This window comes from Dama dama, chromosome 24, assembly GCF_033118175.1.
Source record: "Dama dama isolate Ldn47 chromosome 24, ASM3311817v1, whole genome shotgun sequence".
Classification (NCBI taxonomy): Eukaryota; Metazoa; Chordata; class Mammalia; order Artiodactyla; family Cervidae; genus Dama; species Dama dama.
The window spans coordinates 22784935-22806297 of record NC_083704.1 but is presented as its reverse complement, the minus strand read 5'-3'; the positions used below and the strand labels follow the sequence as shown (position 1 = coordinate 22806297).

The 21363-nt window shown below is 43.8% G+C and overlaps 1 protein-coding gene across 3 annotated transcripts in view; it reads right to left on the bottom strand.

Moving 5' to 3' along the window:
- SRGAP3 (SLIT-ROBO Rho GTPase activating protein 3) overlaps nt 1-19201 on the bottom strand; it is a 247967-nt gene extending 228766 nt beyond the window's left edge. For all 3 annotated transcript variants that reach the window (XR_009690322.1, XM_061128036.1, XM_061128037.1), the window contains exon 1: nt 18469-19201. Coding sequence is in view for 2 of the 3 variants with exons in the window: in XM_061128036.1 (XP_060984019.1) it covers nt 18469-18535 (67 nt within the window). In the remaining variant the exon portion in view is untranslated. The remainder of the gene's footprint in view (nt 1-18468) is intronic.
- Nucleotides 19202-21363: the final 2162 nt, after the last annotated feature.

Sequence of the window (21363 nt, the reverse complement as noted above, 5' to 3'; positions counted from 1 at the left end):
CCAAGGTAGGTATTATTTTTCCTATTTTACAATGGTACAGAGAGCTAAGCCTCAGAGAGGTTCAACAATCTGTTCACAACTAATAAGTGGTACAGCTAGAATCTGAGCCCAGATCTACTGGACTCCGAAGCTGGCCATACTACTCTTATAGTTATGATCACTAACAATAACAGCTAACACTGAGTCCTCACTGTGTGCCAGGCACTGTGCGGAGGGCTTTACTTCCTTTATCTCACTTAACCCCCCAGATAACTCTTTGAGGTTGGATAATTATCTCCACTTTACAGATGGGGAAACTGAAGCTCAAAGAAATGAAAAGACTTGCCCAAAGTCACACAGTTAGAAAGTACAGCAGCAGGGCTGCAAACCTTAGACAGTTCAATATCAACAACCATGGATAGGCATGCTCATGTCCTCAACCAGATACTCAGTTAAAACAATGAACAGGACAAAGCCTTTTGGCAAGCCACTAGAGATTTCACCTAGGCTGATGATGGTCCATGCAACAATCTGTACTTGTTTGGACAATTATGAACCTATGTAATGGTGCTCTCCAGCTGTTCTGGCTTAGGCAACTGGTACGGGAAAGGCAGAAGACAGTGCAGATTCATGGCAGTACTGGAGGGTGGTCCAGATTATCAGAGCTGAGACTGGTCCCTTGTGTCCTCACTACAGATCTAGACCAGGGCTCTGTTTCCAGTCTTGGCCCCAGTCCTCCCCTCGGCCCATTCAGATGATAATTATCTGGGTCTTAGAGGTACCGGAGCCCCCTAAATTGGGCCTCAGATAATCCTTCCAATTTTGTCAAGCAATTTATTTTCCAGGGGAAATAAGGGACTTTGTGGTTCACCAGCCAAGGTCTGGGGTAGAGGTCGAAGAGGCCCTTTGTCTGAGGAGTCCAGAGAAGGCTTATTCTAGGGCTCTGACAGACAATAAAGGAAACTGGTAATCCGGGGGCATTTCTGTTTCTTGGGAGACTTTTCTCAAGGAGTATCAGGATTTTCCTTTTCACAGTTTTTTCAATCATGTTGCCCTCCCTGGAAAGAGCCATCCTGCACTTGACAGTAATGAGGATGGAGATTGTGGCCATCTCTTTAGAAATCGGGCAATTAAATTTTCCCTAATAAAATTCTTTACCTTCTGTGAGCAGTATGACTGCTGTTGTGGACTTGAGTGAATTTTTTTTTTATTCCTTTAAATAGAAGTAGAAGATGGCATTTCCTGGAAGAACATCTTAATATTTTCATAAGCCGAAACCTAACTGTGCATGTATTTTTCTATCCTTGATAGCTATTCCAGAACTTGCTTTGAATGCCTCTTGTGTGGCAGGCACTAGGCATAAGAATTTGGGGAATGAATAAAACAAGGCCCCTGCACTCAATGAGCTCACAGGGAGACAGACACATAAACAACCCTGCAGTAATAGCAGCATGAGGGGGAGGGCACTAGGCCAAAATAGAAATAATTAACATATCTGCAGCACGCTAGAGTTTACTCTCTCATACAGCACCTCATTTGATCCTCACAGTGACTAGCCTTTAAGGTAAGTAACACCTTCATTGTACCGATGAGGAAACAAGGATGCAGAATAGAGATGTGCCTTATTCAAAAGACAGATCACAGATGGAAAACCAGGTCTATGCCTCTGAATCCCTGAATCTGGACATAGCACCACAAAGGCTTCTGATTTAAATCCAATAAATTAAATGGTTGGGCTTGACTATTCCCCCTCCATGCCTATCTCTTAAAATTTTGAAAGAGAAGGGAAAAACACTTTCCTTGCTACAGGGGGGAATAAATCAGTAAAATAATAATTTCATTTCAGCAATCATTCTTATACTACTTAATGAGCGCCATAAGAAGTAAAGCATAACTTAAATCTCTTACAGGTGTCTTTCTTTCTTTCTTTCTTTCTACCATTCTTTCTTTTCTTTTGATAAGAAAGATGTTTAAACAACTTTCATAGCAGGAAAATTTGTCAAATGCCTTACTTATTGTCAAGTTGGTGGGTTTTTTTAATTAGAAAAGTAATCATGCTCATTACTTTAGAAGTGAATCAATACTGACCAATATAAGGGGAAAAGGTCTCCTCTTCAGAGTTCCCTGTCACTGCTATCCTGCCCCTATCCCTGACCTCATCTCAGTCCTAGTTCCCAACAGTAAACATCATTACCAGTCAGTAACAACTATGGAACTGTTTGCACACACGTAAATATATAAAGACACATTTTTTTTAATTTTAGAAGACACAGGATTTTAACACACACATACACACACACACACATACACACACACACACACACACACACACACACGGTGCTCAGGTTTGGTTCTTTTTCTCATTCATCAGTAGTCTACATGACAATTAAATGTTCTTTTGCCTTCAAAAAAAAAGATATACAAACAGTCAAGTTGGTGAGCTCACTAAGACCAGATTCAAATATTCCAAGTTCATGAAAACTGGGACACTTGTAAAATGCCGGTTCCTGGGTATCAACCCACAGAGATTCTGATGTGGGTGGCCCAGAAGCCACACTGGGGGGAAAAAATGCAATAGGGCAAGAAAAAGCATCATGCCTACTTAAGGCATGATGCCTAAGACTTACTGGAGCCTTCCTCTTCTAGCTGCCCATATTTGTAACCTATCATCTACTGACGGTTTTCCAGTACCGCCTCACTCTCTTCTCCCTCTAATCTGGTGCATTCACTAAGGGTTTCACCTGTAAGCTCAGGTTCACTGTCCAGGACTCAATGCTAGTGACCTTCTGATAGGTTGAGCTAACATTTCCACCATTCAGTGAATGGTCCTATGTGCCAAGAAGCATGCTAGAAATTCTGATTTGTCTTGTTTCAACTAATTCTCCCTCCGCCCCCTCTGTCACACACACACACACAAATGAAGGATTACTATCCCCATTTTTCAAATAGGGAAACTGGCAGGATATTATCCGTGTTTTCTTCTCTTTCTTGGATATAGAAAGACTTATCACTCTGCTAATAAGCCACAAGCCAAGACTCAAACCCAGGTCTGTGCAATTCCGTCCAGAGAATGATCCCCACCCCATCACAGCTGCCTCCTTTCACAGTCCGTATTCTTGTCTCAGCCATGTTCTGTGACTCTAGCATAACTCTATCCAGCCAATTGGATTTCAATCCTCTTCAGTTGATCCCTGGGTTTAATTTCACCTTAAAAGCACTTATCCAATGATTATATTTACCAACTTGAGTATGACTATTATGAAATCCCCTTTCTGGAAACGTTTTTATCTTTTACACAAAGAATTGTGTGTTTCTCTTAGAAGTACCCATCTTCCTGACCCCTTAAGTATTTTGATGGCTTCTGACCCTCTCCAATGGAGAGATGGCTCAGTCTAAATATTACATAACTCAGAAAATAATGGTGGGAAGGTAAGCTTAGCCAATTGATTCAGTTTTATAGACCAATATCAGAAATCACAATATTTTTAACCATTTAGATCCATTTGCTATATGTTCCCCAAAGACTCTAAATCACTCTTTCATAATACTCAGTATTTTTATAATTACAAGTTAAAATTTGTTTTTCTCGCAGCACTATAAAGTCTATGAGGTCAGGGAACATAGTACGAACTCAATAAATACTTGTTAAACTAAATCAAAGTGAACTGGATCACTACATTCTCAACATTACTTTCCCACTATTCCCAATGGTCTAACAAAACTGTGTTTCTGGCATAGAACAATAGGGCCTCCACCATTTTTGATGGAGAGTTTCGATGGCAGTATTATGCCAAGGAGGAGATCCAGCAAGACAGAGATATTCAGAGTAAGGCCTGAGACAGAAAGATCAGACCAAAACAAAAGCCCTAGATTAGTTTTGTCAAGGGACAAATAAACACAATCAGGCAAAAGGTCAGAAGTCCAAATGACCAGGCTTGGAAGTCAAGGAGTAATGGATTACCAGGTGTCAGAAGCCAGAGTGGCTGCTGTCCTGCCTCAGTTTCTCCAAGATGATGTATCTCGGGAGATCCAAAACACACTGGAGAGACCACTGATCAAAATAAAGATTCTGTAAACTAAAAAGTAACATGCTGGTAACTCTGCTTAGAAATGTCCTGCTGAGATGACAGCTGGGAAGGAGCCATGTTGTGTTCAGCCAGTTTGTATTCTTTAGTTCAAGAACACAGAAATCAGAGAAGAGACACCCACCGTTTTGTATCCCTGAAGGTGGCTAAGGTGTTTTACTGGGAAGGTCCTCTCATGGCATCTCTCTCTGGTTCCATGTAAGGCACTTTAAGCCATGGAAGAGTCCCCTGTGGAGCTGTCCCCTCCCACTGAGCCCAACTCCTCCACGGAAACTCTACCCACCGACAGGGATCCAGGACTTTCTATCTGGCAAAGGGTTGGAAAACTTACTGATCAACGGTAAACTGTACTCTGAAAATAACCTCACTAGCCATCAGAAGCAAGGGGAATAGTAAGTTCCCACTGCTGGGAGCAGACCAGCAGTCAAGAATCCCAAAAGCACCACTGATGACCATGGATGCAGGCAGAGGAACAACAATGAGGGAAAGTACCAGCGGGGAGGAGGAACCTGCTGTGGAGCCTGAATTCTTTGCCTTTGACAGGATTCTCCTTTTAATACTTCCTGCCAAAGGCAGGAACAGCTGCCTGGGTACCAACAGGGAAGTGAGACTATGGGGGACCAGGAAGGGGAGATTTTTTAGCTGAAAGCAGTAGGAACAGATGTGGAGGGAAGTTCTTGATGAGCTTTATATAAATCTGGTGGGACAGAAATGGCCACACAAGTCTATCACCACAAGAAAATGGTTTCCAACAAACAAATCCCCAAGCCTCCCTCGTGGACCATCAAAACATGTGGGAGGTCATGCATATAGATTGATGTTCTTACTTAGCAAAATCTCTTTATTGTTCTTTTTTTTTAGCCTCTTTATTGTAAGGCCATACTCTATTTCAAGCCTAGTCCTACAGGCCTATGATGATGTGCCTCTCGGCTTTATCTTTATAACTTTTCATGAAAGACCTACGATCCTATTTTCTGTTACATGAAAGTGAAAGTGTTAGTTGCTCAGTTGTGTCTGACTGTTTGCGACCCCATGGACTGTAGCCCACCAGGCTCCTCTGTCCATGGGATTCTCCAGGCAAGAATACTGGAGTGGGTTGCCATTTCCTCCTCCAGGGGATCTTCCTAACAGGGATTGAACCTGGGTCTCCTGCACTGCAGGCAGATTCTTTACTATCTGAGCCACTAGGGAAGCTCATTTTTTATTATATATAGATATAAAACATATTTGATAGAGGTATGAAGTCTGAAAGGTAATACATTGAATTTTTATAGTGATTATCTCAAGTAGTAGCTTCTAGATTCTTTTTTCCCCTGTAGTTTCAAAACTTTTTAAAGAGTGAGCATGTATTTCATCCAAAATCAGAAAAAAATATTATCAAAAAATAAGTTTCATCCGGTATATCCAAGATCAAAGGCTCACAGAGTCAGTGGCTAGAAATGAACTTTAAACTCCTGTCACTTCTGGTCTCATCTCCTAACCCCATTCCATTCAACTCACTCTGGATTTTAGCGACATCAGACTGCTCACCATTGTCCAAGTGCCCAGGTCCTTTCATGACCCCCATGCCTTTGCACAAGCTGTTCTCTCTTCGTGAAATGCCCTTCAACACTTGGAGACCTTCTACCCATCCTTCAACTGCTACTGCTGTTAAGTCACTTCAGTCGTGTCCGACTCTGTGCGACCCCATCCCTGGGATTCTCCAGGCAAGAACACTGGAGTGGGCTGCCATTTCCTTCTCCAATGCATAAAAGTGAAAAGTGAAAGTGAAATCGCTCAGTCATGTCCGACTCTTCGCAACCCCATGGACTGCAGCCTATCAGGCTCCTCTGTCCATGGGATTTTCCAGGCAAGAGTACTGGAGTGGGGTGCCATTGCCTTCTCCACCCATCCTTCAAAGCCCTACCTAAAAGTCATTTCTTCTAGAAGAACCTCTCCAGCTCTCCCCAACAAAGTTGTCATTTTCACTTTGTTTTCAGTGTGATTCCAGCACTGTCCCAATACTCACCACACTGTATCATAATCGATTAATCTATTTTTGTTCAACTACCTTTCCTAGAAAACTGTGAGTCCATCAAAGACAGGGACAGAGACCACATTTTATCCCCTTTTGTGTCCCCCTTTCAGCTACCTACATGCTCAATTAATGGAAAATATTAAATTCCCTGTAGTATCCTTGCAAGTGGTCCCCTGGTCTCTCTACTTCATTCCCTTCTAAGCCAAAGGTTGGATAGTTTTACAGAGATACAACTGCCCCTTCTTTGATTCTTCATCTTCTTGAAGTACCTCTTGGTGAGGGTTTCAAAAAGCCTGAATCTGCTCCATTTTGTGCCTCTAAACTGTAATTTCTGGTACAAACCCATGCACCCCAAAGCAGAATATATACATGTGCTTATGTACAAAATCCAGAACAATGACATCTACTCTCACCATTCACTCACCAAATCCCACAGTCACCTATTACACACCAAATGTTGTTCTAGGTACTAATAAAACACAAATGAACATGAGAAACAAAAGTCTTGTTCTTATAGACTTTCAATTCTGGAAAAAAAATTTTAAAGAGGGAAAACATCATAGAGCTGTAAGTGCTCTCCTGAGTCTTCAAGTCAGCTGATCCATTAGTTACTCCATAGCTACTTAATATTGGGTGATCAGAAAATAACAGGCAAGGGAAGAGTTGAGTCCCTAGAAGGAGCCAGCCATGTGACAATACAGGGTTAATAGGGTTCCAGAAAGAAGGAAAAGTTACGTGCAAAGTCTCAAAGTGGGTACAAGTTTAGAGAATTCAAGGCACCTGGAGAGTGGAGAGGTGAGGTGGTCAAGATGGTCACAGCACGGCTTCATAAGCCCAGCTAGGCATTTGGATTCAATTCTTGAGCAGTGAAATTCTACTGGAGGGTTTGAAACTAGGAAGTGACATGATTAAATTAAGTTGTATAAGGATTACTTCTGGCTGCTGTGGGGAGAACAGACTCTGAAGACAAGAGAAGAAGCAGGGAGATCAATTAGGATAGTGGCATTCACTTCAGTTCAGTCACTCAGTCATGTCCAACTCTTTGCGACCCCATGGCCTGCAGCACGCCAGGCTTCCCTGTCCATCACCTTCTCCTACTCAAACTCAACTCACGTCCATTGCATTGGTGATGACATCCAACCATCTCATCCTCTGTCATCCCCTTCTCCTCCTTCTTCAATCTTTCCAAGCATCAGGGTCTTTTCTAATGAGTTGGTTCTTGACATCAGGTGGGCAAAGTATTGGAATTTCAACTTTAGGACCAGTCCTTCCAGTGAATATTCAGGACTGATTTCCTTTAGGATGGACTGGTTGGATCTCCTTGCAGTCCAGTTCTCAAGAGTCCAACTCTCAAGAGTCTTCTTCAACACCACAGTTCAAAAGCATCAATTATTCAGCGCTCAGCTTTCTTTTTAGTCCAACTCTCACATCCATACATGACTACTGGAAAAACCATAGTTTTGACTAGACGAACCTTTGTTGGTAAAGTAATGTCTCTGCTTTTTAGTATGCTGTCTCGGTTGGTCATAGCTTTTCTTCCAAGGAGCAAGCATCTCTTAATTTCATGGCTGCAGTCACCATCTGCAGTGATTTTGGAGCCCAAAAAATAAAGTCTCTCACTTTTCCATTGTTCCCCATCTATCTGCCATGAAGTGATGGGACTGGATGCCATGATCTTCGTTTTCTGAATGCTGAGTTTTAAGCCAACTTTTTCAATCTCCTCTTTCACTTTTATCAAGAGGCTCTTTAGTTCTTATTCACTTTTTGCCATAAGGGTGGTATCATCTGCGTATCTGAGATTATTGATATTTCTCCCAAAAATCTTGATTCCAGCTTGGGCTTTATCCAGCCCTGCATTTCACATGATGTACTCTGCATATAAGTTAAATAAGCAGGGTGACAACATACAGCCTTGATGTACTCCTTTCCTGATTTGGAACCAGTCTGTTGTTTCATGTCCAGTTCTAACTTTTACTTCTTGATTTCTCAGGAGGCAGGTCAGGTGGTCTGGTATTCTCATCTCTTTCAGAATTTTCCACAGTTTGTTGTGATCCACCCAGTCAAAGGCTTTGGCCTAGACAATAAAGCAAAAGTAAATGTTTTTCTGGAACTCTCTTGCTTTTTCAATGATCCAGCAGATGTTGGCAATTTGATCTCTGGTTCCTCTGCCTTTTCTAAATCCAGCTTTAACATCTGGAAGTTCACGGTTCACATACTATTGAAGCCTGGCTTGGAGAATTTTGAGTATTACTTTGCTAGTGCATGGGATGAGTGCCATTGTGCAGTAGTTTGAGCTTTCTTTGGCATTGCCTTTCTTAGGGATTGGAATGAAAACTGACCTTTTCCAGTCCTGTGGCCACTGCTGAATTTTCCAAATCTGCTGGCATATTGAGTGCAGTACTTTCACAGCATCATCTTTTAGGATTTGAAATAGCTCAGCTGGAATTCCATCACTTCCACTATTTTTGTTCGTAGTGATGATTCCTAAGGCCCACTTGACTTTACATTCCAGGATGTCTGGCTCTAGGTGAGTAATCACACCATCGTGGTTATCTGAGTCATGAAGATCTTTTTTGTATAGTTCTTCTGTGTATTCTTGCCACCTTTTCTTAATGTCTCCTGCTTCTTTTAGGTCCATACCATTTCTGTCCTTTACTGTGCTCATCTTTGCATGAAATGTCCCCTTGGTATCTCTAATTTTCTTGAAGAGATCTTTAGTCATTCCCATTCTATTGTTTTCCTCTATTTCTTTGCGTTGATCACTGAGGAAGGCTTTCTTCTCTCTCCTTGCTATTCTTTGGAACTCTACATTCAAACGGGTATATCTTTCCTTTTCTCCTTCACCTTTTGCTTCTCTTCTTTTCTCAGCTATTTGTAAAGCCTCATCAGACAACCATTTTGCCTTTTTGCATTTCTTTTTCTTGGGGATGGTCTTGATCACTGCCTCCTAAACAATGTCACGAACCTCTTCCATAGTTCTTCAAGCACTGTTTATCAGATCTAATCCCTTGAATCTATTTGTCACTTTTTAGTGGCATTAACTGGGACTTATTCCCCCTAGGGGACATTTGCCAAAGTCTGGAGACATTTTTGGTTGTGACAACTTGTTGGGGGAGGGGGGTCTGCTGCTGACATCAAGTGGGTTAGGTCAGGGATGCAACTCAACATCCCACATGGTGCAGGACAGCCCCCACAACAAAAAATGATGCAGACCCAAACATCAGTAGTGTGGAGGCGGAAAAACTCTGAGATAGAGGGGTATTGCCATGATCCCAGCAAGAGGTGGTGATGGCCTGGGCCAGGATAGTGTGGATAGGGATGGAGTATTGAAGGTTTTTCTCTCATATTTCCTTAGATTTCCCGAACATTACTCAAGCAGGGAGGGCATTCTGTGTTCAGTGCCTCAGGGATAATACAGGGAAAGAGTCAATTCTTGGCTTTTGACTTTCGAAACCCTAGTTCTCAGGGAGAAGAGAAAGAATGTGGATTATGGACAAAAGATCTGAAAGAAAGCCTGATGACAAAGAGCCAGGGGACCACCCCTATTAACCCCCCTCCCCTCCCCTCCTCCACACACAGATACAGATTTCAGGAGACTGTAAGGCAAGGTGTATGTAGCTTTTATGGATCTGTAAGAAAATAATCCCCACCCTATCTTACCTTAGACAAGCCCAGGGAGAGTGGGTGATGACAGAATACCCACATATATTTGCAGAATCTGAAACTGGAGGAGCTGGGCCACTTCCCCAGGCGGCACCCTAGGGAGGCCTTGGAGGAGAAGTAAGTGGCAACACGAGCCTGAGACAAATGTCCAGAGTCTCTCATGACCCAGCCCGGTGTAGGAGCCTCAGTATGAGGCTGGTGCCTGCATATCTCAGAGAAGGAGCTGAGGAGGGGAACGCGCAAAGTGGCTCAGGGTTGGAACAGAGAACTATCAGTGCAGGACTGACCACTGCAGACCCAGCAGGAAGGAGGACATCTCAGTAGTTGCCAAAGTAGGTTGATGATAAACCACAATAGATGTCCCCTTGGCAACACCCCAGCCCCCCTGGACCTTGGGCCACAACGCTGGAGAAAACAAGAGGAAACCCCCGAATCGCTTAGATTTATTTCTGTCACTTCCAGCAGAATAGAGATGTGAAATTTAAGTCAAGTTACAGAAAAATAAAGAAAATCATATTTTTATTGCACCTGGATTTGGGGCTGAGACTGCTTCCTCTGAGGAGCCACAGGCTGCGGGCATCTGCGTGTCCATCTGCACCATTATCACCTGGCATCGACTGCACAATCCCAGGGGTGGCACCCAGGTCCATTCAAAGCCCCTTGAATGCTGCCTGCAGCTGAGGGCACCCCCTAAACTGTCACACACAGCCGGGCACACATGCACATGCCACACATATTGATCAGAAAGAGCTGTCACCAAACTACCATTTAAATCAATGGTTGAGCACTCAGTAATTGGAAATGTCAAAAGCCACATTTTCTAAGTGGCCTCAAAACACCACACTGAAATCATTTATCTGAGCTGGATACACATTTGTTTTACCTCTTCCCTTCTTCACACTGTCCTGTTAGAAAACTATAATAATTAGGGAACTGGGTAAAAGGCAAAAACAGAAAGAAACTGAATAACCCACAAACTGTAGCCCGACATTATCGACCTTCAGAACACAGTCTTGTGGATATTCCATGAAGGTTTACAAGACTGAATAAAGTTTGAGGAACATCTGCGGCCCCTTCTTGGCAGTTCATACTTAACACATTCAAGGTTCCCATAAGTCCTGTGGGAAACAAGCCTATTTAACTCACTTCATGCTAGAACTTCCAAAACCTATTTGACCACAGAACTATTTTTTTCCACCCAATGCCTCTTTACATTCAATTTCATGGAATACACCTCAGGGAACACTACTCCAAACATAAATTGGCCTAATGATTAAACAAATTAAGAGAACAGAGCCAAAACCCCACTCCCAGGCCAGCCAAGAAATTTTATAAACACCAACAAACCATCAGGAACAAATCATTTACAAGGGAAATAGAGCCCAGAATACAGCGTGCTGTGGCCTGTATTAGGCCAGAGGTTCTGAATTGAAACTCAGCACCTTTAAGAGTCAGCCCCTACCCCCCACCCCCAACTTCCTGGCAGCTACAAGGACAGGACCCAGTTTCCGAACCAGCCTAACCTTATGTCCTCCTGACCTCTCCAATCCTTACCCTCTTCTATCCTCACCTCATCACGTTTTCCAAGGCACTGCTCTGCTCTGCCTCCCAGGCAACCACCACCACCCAGGCTTGCCCTACCCACTGGAGCAATTCAATGCAGTACCATTACTGACCACCAGTGAGATGCCAGGCACAAGGCTACAGCAATGAACCAAGCAAAAAAGCTTTTGTGTTCATGGAAATATGGTCTAGAAATGCCTACAAGCCAGAACTCTTCTCTGAACATCAGTCTCCACATCTGGAGGGAAATACAAAAGTGGGAGCATTGGACTAGCAGACATCTAAGATTTCTGGTTCTATGTTTCCAGGTTGGTGGAGCCTCTTTCAATTCTCCACTAGGCACTTTTTCAAAGATGACTTCCTGGGGTGGGAGAGAGGGATCTCACACAGCTAAGCGACCTCAAGTTGGGAGATAGGCAGGTTTTATCAGAAGGATTGTGGAAGGGCTAGGAAAGGCAGGAAGTCAAAGACTAAGACCCATCCCAGACTGGCCCCCCAGTGAAGAAACCTCTGGGTTTCAAAGCAGAACTGCCCTGGCATATTTCTTGCCTCCCTGCACAGCTGGAAGTCAGAACCCCTCCAATTTAAACCTTAGTTCGGCCACTATTCACTGTGTAATCTAATACAACGTATTTCTCTAAATTTTAGGTTTTATCTATAAGATAGGAATAATAATGATTATTTCACAGAATTTGGGGGATCACAAAATGAGACACCATATGCATGACTGAGACTTAGAGATAAATAAAAATTAATTACATCCCATCGCTAAACAAAGCTGTAGAGCCTGAAGCATGGCTTGTAACAGCCACTGAATGAATGTGTGAGTGAATGAATGAATGAATAATAGAGGTTTCTGGAAAGGAAAAGTAGCCCCTAACATATAAACTCTGGTGGTGAGAACTCCAACACACACCCCAGATCCACTGACTTCCCGACTGGGAGGCACCTGATGTGCCGTGCTCCCCAATCAACTTCCCAGCACTAGTATGACACACATCACCTTATCAAACATCACCTTGGCTTTAAACACATCAGCCTTCATCCCATCTCCATAGATAAATATATCCCCTCCCCCCTATCAGGAACAAACAAGGAAATTCATCAAATCATGAAGCATATTCCCTTAACAAATAAAACCCCTACTTTCAATGGAACAGAAAACGTGATGTTGCTAGGGGTTGAATGCTTGGTGTTTCCCCCTAAAAGTCACACACTGAAGCCCTAACCTCCCATGTGATGGTGTTTGGAGATGGGTGGGGCCTCTGGGAGGTGATTAGGTTCACATGAGATAATGAGAGTGGTGCCCTCATAATGGGATTAGTACCCTTCTAAGAAGAGGAGGACAGAGAGCTCTCTCTCTACACACTGAGCAAAGACCGTGTGAGCACAGCAAGAAGGCTACAAGCAGGAAAGCGTGCTCTCAACAGGAGCCAAATCTGCGGGCACCTTGATCTTGGACTTCCCAGCCTCCAGAATTGTGAGAAATAAATGTCTGTTGTTTAAGCTTCCCAGCTGCCTGTGGTATTTTGTTATAGCGACCCAAGCTAAGACAAATGTCAAAGAAAATATAACTCCAGCTTGAGCTTGGCTGTGAGTTAGAAAAGTAAAACTTCTTATTAGTAACTTATTAGCCACTGCTTCAACTGATTGTACACCAATCACATGAAATGAAATTGGAAATTGGAAATGAAAATGGCCATAAGCATTTCTCTAGAGTTCATGGCCAAAAGACTGAACACAAAATTGTAATGAAGGATAATGAAGTCCAGAAGAGAAAGGCAGACATGATTCTGCCTGGAAGAGTTATTAGGAAGGCATCATGGAAGAGGGATCATTTGACCAGGCAGTGAAGGATGGTCAGGAGTTGGCCAAACCAAAAAAAGTTGTGGGGGGGGGGGGGGGGGGGGGCGGGCAGGGAAGGAAGACATTTTAAGCAGAATAAAGGCACAAATGAAATATTTGGAGATGGGAAAAGGTATGGAGGAGTCAAAGACAAGGAATTGTTCTAATGTGGTTACGACAGCACAGGCCTTTTATAGAGAAAACAACTGAAGATGAAACAGGTAAACTGAATGAGGCCTCATTAGCAAGACCCTTTATGGACTTCAACTTGTAGGCCAGAAGTTGAAGACTGGTGGGCATGGGCTGAAGCTTTCCTACTGACAGATTCATTCAGAAAGCAAAGTATTTCTTATAAACTGGCGTTACGTCTTAAAAATTTGGAGATTTTCATCATGGCCTTGGATTTAGCAATGAATCCTAAGATATGACACCAAATGCATGAAAAAAGAATGAAAAAAATAGATAAAGCTTCAGAAAAATTAAAAAGCTTTTATGCTTCAAAGGACCCCATCAAAAAAGAGAAAAGATAACCAACAGAATGGAATACAGTATTTGCAAATCTTGTATCTCATAAGGAACTCGTATCCAAAATGTAGAAAGAACTCTTACAGCTCAATAATGGAAAAGACAACCCCATTTTAAAAATGTTTCAAAAGTTAAATTTCTAAATATTTAAAATAAAAATTAGGAGATTTTGTCTTGAAATCCAGATGCTCTGGAAACACTGAAAGAGCTAACCACTCTGGGCTTACATCCCTTCACGGCAATGACAGGAGAGCTGAGCAGGGGCTGCCTCCTCTAAATGAGCTCCCTGGTCAGCCACAGTCCCCACCACTCCCCACTGTTCCCCAACCCAGCCTACTTTCCTCACTGAAGCCACTGAAGGTGATGATGGCTCTTAAGGTCATTGTCCAGTCACTCCAAGGCATAATCTCTTTAACATTAAATTCATTCTCATGCTAAGTTGGAAATTTTTTAGATTTTAGATTTTTCTTTCTTTTCCTTCACTGATTTTATTGCCATATTCCAAGAAAACTCTTGAAAGTCAAGGATATATCATATATTTTGCATCTCTCACAACACTCAGGACAAGACTAAGAACAAAGTCGATGCTCAGTGTTCACTGAGTGAATGTGTAAATGAGTGAGTAAATAAATGCTTCTCTGTGATTGTCTTCACTACCTGCTCTCCTTCCCCTCAATTCTAGACTTATGCCATTAAAAAGATGGCCTAAAATGAATATGGATGTGTAATAAAAAAAAAATCAAACACTGAAGTCAATCACTGAATTTCTATTTTCATTTTCTATTAGGATGAAATGGAAATTTGAACTCTGAATAAACGCAGAACAGACCATTACATCTGACATCAAGATGAATTAGAACCCAGGGTACTGGAAAATGCTTGTGAATAAAATTAAGAAACACTATCAGTGATCTTTGAGGACACTGTGAAAGATAGGATAAGTGCCAAAAAGCTGGAGATGGGAAAATGTTCTGATTTTCAAAGGGGGAAAGAAGTTTGAGTTTGCCAGTTCCAGATTGGAGAATATGGTGTCACTCTTAGGCAGGGTTCCTGAACAGGTTCATAGAGGAGCACTTGTGAACACCTCAGACAAGAAGCAATATCCATTTGGAGCCAGCACAGGGTCACCAAGAACAAGTCATATAAAATTCATTTCATTTTCTTCTCTCTGATAAGGCTCCTAGCCCAGTGGATTGGAGAAACATAGCAGATATGATATATATGGTGCAATGAGAGAGTGGGCAGTGAAAAGGGCTAATTCAACCCTTGAGCTATATTAATAGAAGCATTACATACACCATAAATTAGGAAGTGATGTTGTTTCCTTTCTCTGATCATATTTAAAGAGTCTCATTTAGAACTTAGTATCATCACTCTTGAAGAAGATTTTTGATAGTACAGTCTTCTGCAGGTCCATTTGGCAAAATCTCTTTAAAAGCATAAAGCTCTAATCCAGATTAATGGCATCTGTTGAAAAACTGATAGATCTGGCTGGGCCTACATTCTAAATGGTAACAACTGGTTGAACCCAAGTAGTGAGTGTCCATTTGGACAGGACATGTGTTCTCAGGCCAACCATAATCACCACCCCCCTTCTTATATTTTGCTGGCTGAGGTGGTGGGCCAACTGCCACAAATAATCTAACTTGGCCAGCTTCACTCACTTATTCTGTCAAACACTCAAAGGCCTGGAGTTTGCAACCCAGGATGCAGAAGATCCAAAGGAGAGTTAAGATGATAAAGCAGCAGTGAACCACCTTGTATGAGCAAATGAGAATCACAGTTCAGGGTTGGTGATCAGAGTCTGCAAACATCCAATTGGCAGTCATGGGGAAAAAGCATCTGTCTCGTTCTATGAAGTCCCAAGGTATAGAACCAAAAGGTGGATGAGAAACATTCTTAACTCAACATTAAAAAACTCCTTACAACAGCCAGAGTGGTCTAAAAATGGAATATGTGGGCTTGGGAAGTGGTGAGTTCCCCATCACTGGGAATGTGCAAGCATATGGTGTCTCCTGTGTCACAGGTATATAATCAAAGGGATTCGAGGGTCTGATTAGACAAGAGAAGGCATGAGTCTGAAATTTTTCACAATAGGATAAAGAACTTTGAAAACAGTCCCCTTTGTTCCAGTCAGTAAATTCTTCAAAAAGAGAAAAAAGGGACTAAGCCAAGTAAAAACTCAGTATCACTTTTAAAAATCAAAAGCCGTCTCACAAAACATACAGAGGACAAAATCCGTCAGACTAGGTGGAGTGTTTGTGCCAAACTGGCCAAATGATACCCAAGATAATTGGCGTCAGGCATTATTTTTGATGACTGGTCAAACGCTCTTCAGAGGCCAGCAACAAAGGCAAGGGAGGAAAGCAAGAGGGTAAACAATGGACTGTGATCGGGAGGCAGCCGGTCCCCACCGCAAAACTGCCATCTGCTACTGACATCAATCCTTCAAGGGGCAGCTTCAGGCAAACAATGTATCGGGACACCGGGCCTGGAAAGAAACCAACTGCCTTCACATTTCCCACCTTGTGACCTTGGGCAAGTCATTTAACATTACAAGGCCTCAGTTTCCTCATCTCTAAAACTGAGCTCCTACAGACTGTCTGTACTTTGTGTTAAGCCAAGAGGGGCGAGGTCTGGGAGTGAGCCATGGAAACTATCGAGCCCTGAACACACATCAGTAGATGATGATGATGATGAACAAATAGAATTTTGACAGAAAAGATTCCAGTTTCAGGCACAGTAGCATCCTGACCTAAATGGTGTGGATGTCAACCCTAGAGGAATAAAATGAAACTCTTTTAACCAGAATGCAAAGACATTTAGAGTTTAGAAGAGATAAGATCATTTGGACAAATTTCCTGCTGAAATGCATTACCCTGCCCTTGCTATTTAGTTGTTAAAATAAAGGCAAAAGTAAAAGAATGCTTAGTTGATACTCAAGCAGAGTCCACAGTCCCAGTGGTAGCAATCCTTCAAAAATTAGGTAAGTACGTTTCCTACCAAGCCAATGCTTATAAAAACCCCCAAACTGTCCCAAACTTGGCCTAACCTTCTCTCTGATGGCATTTTCCATGGGAAACTCAGTTTTTGAAGAAAAAAATAAAAATCAGCCAGATTAGTCTTACAGAACATAAACTCCCTAAAAAGTGTGCAGGCTTTTGTACTGAGCAGTCAGAGAATTCAGATCCCTGACCAATAAAAGGGTGGATTTCTAAATTTTCAGCAAGGCTGAAACATTGTAAGTCACTGTTTTCCACACTGAACTGAAAACTGCAGAGGAGGCACCCAGGGAAGAGCAGAGTTTTCTGCTCATTTCTCCCCGGGGTCTACAGAGAGGTGATTGGCATGCTGGGTTTGACCAGAACTAAAAGGCACAAGACGGTTGGCGAGGCTGGAAAAAAACAAAGCTCTCCCCTGATGGCTGCTCCCCTTCCAAAGTTTCCCAAGCATCTGAAGCGAGGACAGCAGCTGTGATGCGCGACCTCCCAACGCTCCTGGGGGGGCCACCTGACTTCCTGGGTCACTGAGCCTTGAGCAGTAGCAGCACCTAGAAGCAGGTGTGGAACCTCAGGTCACCAGAGCATCAAATAACCAACTTGCTCAAGAGTCCTGGCGGGGGGCAGGCATCAGCACCCCCTGAAGATGTACTCTGTCCTTACTCTTTCTACAAGCGACCACAACACACCCTATGTCACAGCAAGGAGAACCATGACCAGAAAGAAATCAGACGCCAAGAGGCCCAGGCTTCCCTTAGGGTATTCTCCTAAAAGAAAGGGTGAGCATGGTGGATGGTGCTTTCATGTCTTCCTTGCCAAAGCTGAGCCTAGGACTCACAGGGTGCGAGAAGCCCCAGTCTGGCCTGAATAAGGAATCTACCTGAATTTGTCTATGCAATTGTGTCTGGTTTCCTCTTTCCCCTTGCTAGTGTGGATTTAGGGAGCGGCTTCTGGGAGGAGTGTGCACCCCGTGAGTGGCATTAAAGCTGGAACGAGCAGCCAGAGGTCACCTCACCCTCCTGGCAGGCTTTCCCTGACACCACGGAAGCCAGGCAGCACCTACCAGCCAGCACACTGAACTGCTGGCTTTCAATGAAGGCTGATGACCCTGAACACTAGTGCATGGACGGTGATGGGGGCTGCACGCTGTGAGACAATACATTTTCTGCACTGAGCTCCCTCTTTATGCCTAAATGCCTGCATTAGTTTGGATCAATATGCTCCATAACAGTTAATCCATGGCAACCCAGGCCAGCCGAGAGTCACCGACAAAGAAGTGCAGCCCAGGGATGCTGCTTCCCACAGTATATGCATGTGAATTCCAGACCAGAGAAAGGGGCAGAGGCAAAGCAACGACAAAAAACAGAAAGGAGAAAGAGAGGGGGGAAAAAAGCAGATCACAAAAAAACATACATCATATCATGGGGCTTTTTGCATGGCGGGGGGAGGAGGTAGTGACTGCCTTTGGCAGTGACTGTCAAAATGGCCTGAGAGTAACATGTCACGGCCGAGATGATGGAGTATCTGAGACACTCCTAAAGCCGGGTGTAGGATCCTCCTCACACACCTGCAATGCAGTGATCGCCGCCCGTTCTACAATCCGTACTCCCAGCACCAGCGCTCTCTGCAGTCGAAACCAGTCCGGACTTGTGCAGCTGCCACTGTTCCTCCTCACAATAAGATTATTGATGCATAACAACATTTCATGATGGCAGGGAGGAAAAGGGGGAAAAAAGCCAAAGCAAGAGAAAGAAAGGGGAGGGGAGGCATGACTCCCCAGCCCGAATCTCACCTTTTATTTGGGCTTCATATTCGGCAATGATCTCTTTGTCTTTCTTGAACTTAGTTTGAGATGACATCTTCCAATGTGGCCAAAGGCACTGACAGGCTGTTGGATTTATTGCTCCTTTTCTTCCCGAGTCCTTGCTCCAACCCTAGTAATCACACGGCTCTGGTCGATTTCACAGGTGTAGGGGGCTAATCTCTTTCACTCAGCTGCAGAGCCAGCGGAAAAATCCCTCTCGTTCTCAAAGGAAATTTCTCGTTACTTGGCGAGAAAAATGTCTCAAGTAGCTTGGTCTGGTCAACTCCTCTTGCAGAAGAACCACCACCCTAGGAGCACGGTAACCTGCCCAAGATTTTCAAGATTTTTCTTCCAAAAAAAAATAATAACCAAGAGCACTCACTCTCACACACACACAGACACACACATACAGACACACACTCACGCGTGCACTGGCACACTCATCCAGCCATGCACACACACAGTCGTGATGCACACTCACACACCCTCACACCCGCTCACCCTCTCACACACACTCACACACACACACACACATCCACAAGAGGCGCGGCGCCTCCTTGGTCCTGCAGTCAGCCTCCGGCTGTTTTTCCAAGGTTCTGTTAAAGAGATGGTCAGGTTGCCAAAGGGCCAGTCATCTCGCATCCTCCCTCCCTTCGGCGCCTCTGGTCCGATATACAGTGAGGCTCAAAGCCAGGAGGGCGAGGTGGAAGTTCTCCTGCTGCAAGGCTTAAGCTCCCGTGAACCGGAGGCTGGACTGCACGCCCTGCAGGGCTGGCCGAGCGCTCCCCCACCGCTCACGTCACAAGCTCCACCTCCCGGATTTTATAACAACTGACACATTGTAGCCTACAGGAGAGCAGAACTCACTGCAAGCAAAAAGAGGAAGAACGGCTCACAGAAGGGAAGGAGGCAGGAAAAAGAACTGGGCTGGGGAGGCCTGAGAGGCCCCTGCAGACTCCTACCATTGGCAGTTAGGTTAGGAATTCTTCCTCCGAAAGGTCCACCTTTTCTTTGCAACGTGCAATTTAATTCAATTTCTCAAGCAACGGCTATGTGAGTTTGTCACTCTGCTGGATTGTCTAGCGGAGGAGAGGGGCTGATCCATGTAGGCAAGCTCATTAATATTTGTGGAGCATTATGGAGCAGCAGGGACAATGCCAAGTGTCTCAGATGTGGAGTTTTGCAAAGCCATTGGGAGCAGGCTTGCTGGAAACCCAGCTACCTCAGGACGCAGGTTTAGCAGGACGCGGAGCAAATCAATAACTCATTGAGCCTCAGTTTCCTCACCAGTAAAATGGTTCTCTTTGGAGGATTTTTTCATTCTTTCTTTCAACATGTATTTCAGTTTAATATAGGTCAGGCATCGTTCTGGGTATGGGGACATGGCAACGATCAAACTAGGCAAAAAAAAATATTCCCCACTTCTGGAGCACCACAGTCTCCACATCACCCAATTCTGGGAAGTCAGCACTAGTCATGGTAATAATCTCAGTAAAATCAGCCCCAAGCAGAACTCAGAATGCATCATGAATGGTGCCTTCCGGAATTGTGCAAGGCAAGAGGCCCTAAGAGGGGAAGATGAAAAATAAACAAAATGAGAAATTTATATATGATAGAAGATGATAAGGGCTGTGAGGAAAAAATATTGCAGGGTAGGGGCCTTCCGGAATGAGGGCGCTCTTGGGGGCTCAAGTAAGAATGTGAAGCTAAGCTTAGCATGGGGCATGGTAATAAGCACTCAGTAAACCCCTCAACAAACCCACAACATAGTGCACGTGAAGGAACAGGCACAGATATGGGAGGTGATTTGCCCAAAGTCACCAGCATTCACTCCTCTGCTGTACGACCCCAGATTCTGCCCATACAGATATGCAAAGTTTGCTGCATTTTACTGGAGATTAAACCCGTTTCATATGCACTCAAGGCAGAATAAGATCTGTTCTGTCAAGCACTACAGGGTTGCTGCCCCTGGAATTTCACATGTTAAGATAGTCATTAATATGTTCAGTTCAGTCACTCAGTCGTGTCCGACTCTTTGCGACCCCGTGGACTGCATGCAGCATGCCCGGCTTCCCTGTCCATCACCAACTCCCGGAGCTTGCTCAAACTCATGTCCAAGAGTCGGTGATGCCATCCAACCATCTCATCCTCTGTCATCCCCTTCTCCTCCCGCCTTCAATCTTTCCCAGCATCACAGTCTTTTACAGTGAGTCGATTTTTCCCTTCAGGTGGTCAAAGTACTGGAGCTTCAGCTTTAGCATTAGTCCTTCCAATGAATATTCAGGGCTGATTTCCTTTAGGATTGACTGGTTTGATCTCCTGGCAGTCCAAGGGACTCTCAAGCGTCTTCTCCAACACCACAGTTCAAAAGCATCAATAATTCACTGCTCAGCTTTCTTTATGGTCCAGCTCTTACATCCATACATGACTACTGGAAAAACCATAGTTCTGACTAGACAGACCCTTTTCAGCAAAGTAATGTCTCTGCTTTTTAATAACATGCATTGTCCCCCAAATTTGGTATTTTCACAAATTTCTCAAAATAATCTTCAATTTGCCTTTTTCTGAGTGCATAATGAATAATTTGATTTGGGTGCAGAAATGAATAGGTTATCCATGCAAGTCTATTGAGGCTTCCTAGACAAAGTGGCGGTTATAGTGAATCTCCCCAGGTCAGCATGGGGAGGGGAAGGGCATTCCTATGGTGCAAACAGTATGAGCATGGTTGGGAACACACAGAATCTGCTTGGAAAAAGCAAGAGAGAAGTCCAGCTAGTGAATCACGGGGTTTACTACAGCTTCGTGCCCAGAGACAAGAGAGTACAGGTTTCACGAGCAGATGCCACTGGCCCACAGTCATTGCCATCACCCCCTGCCTTTCCC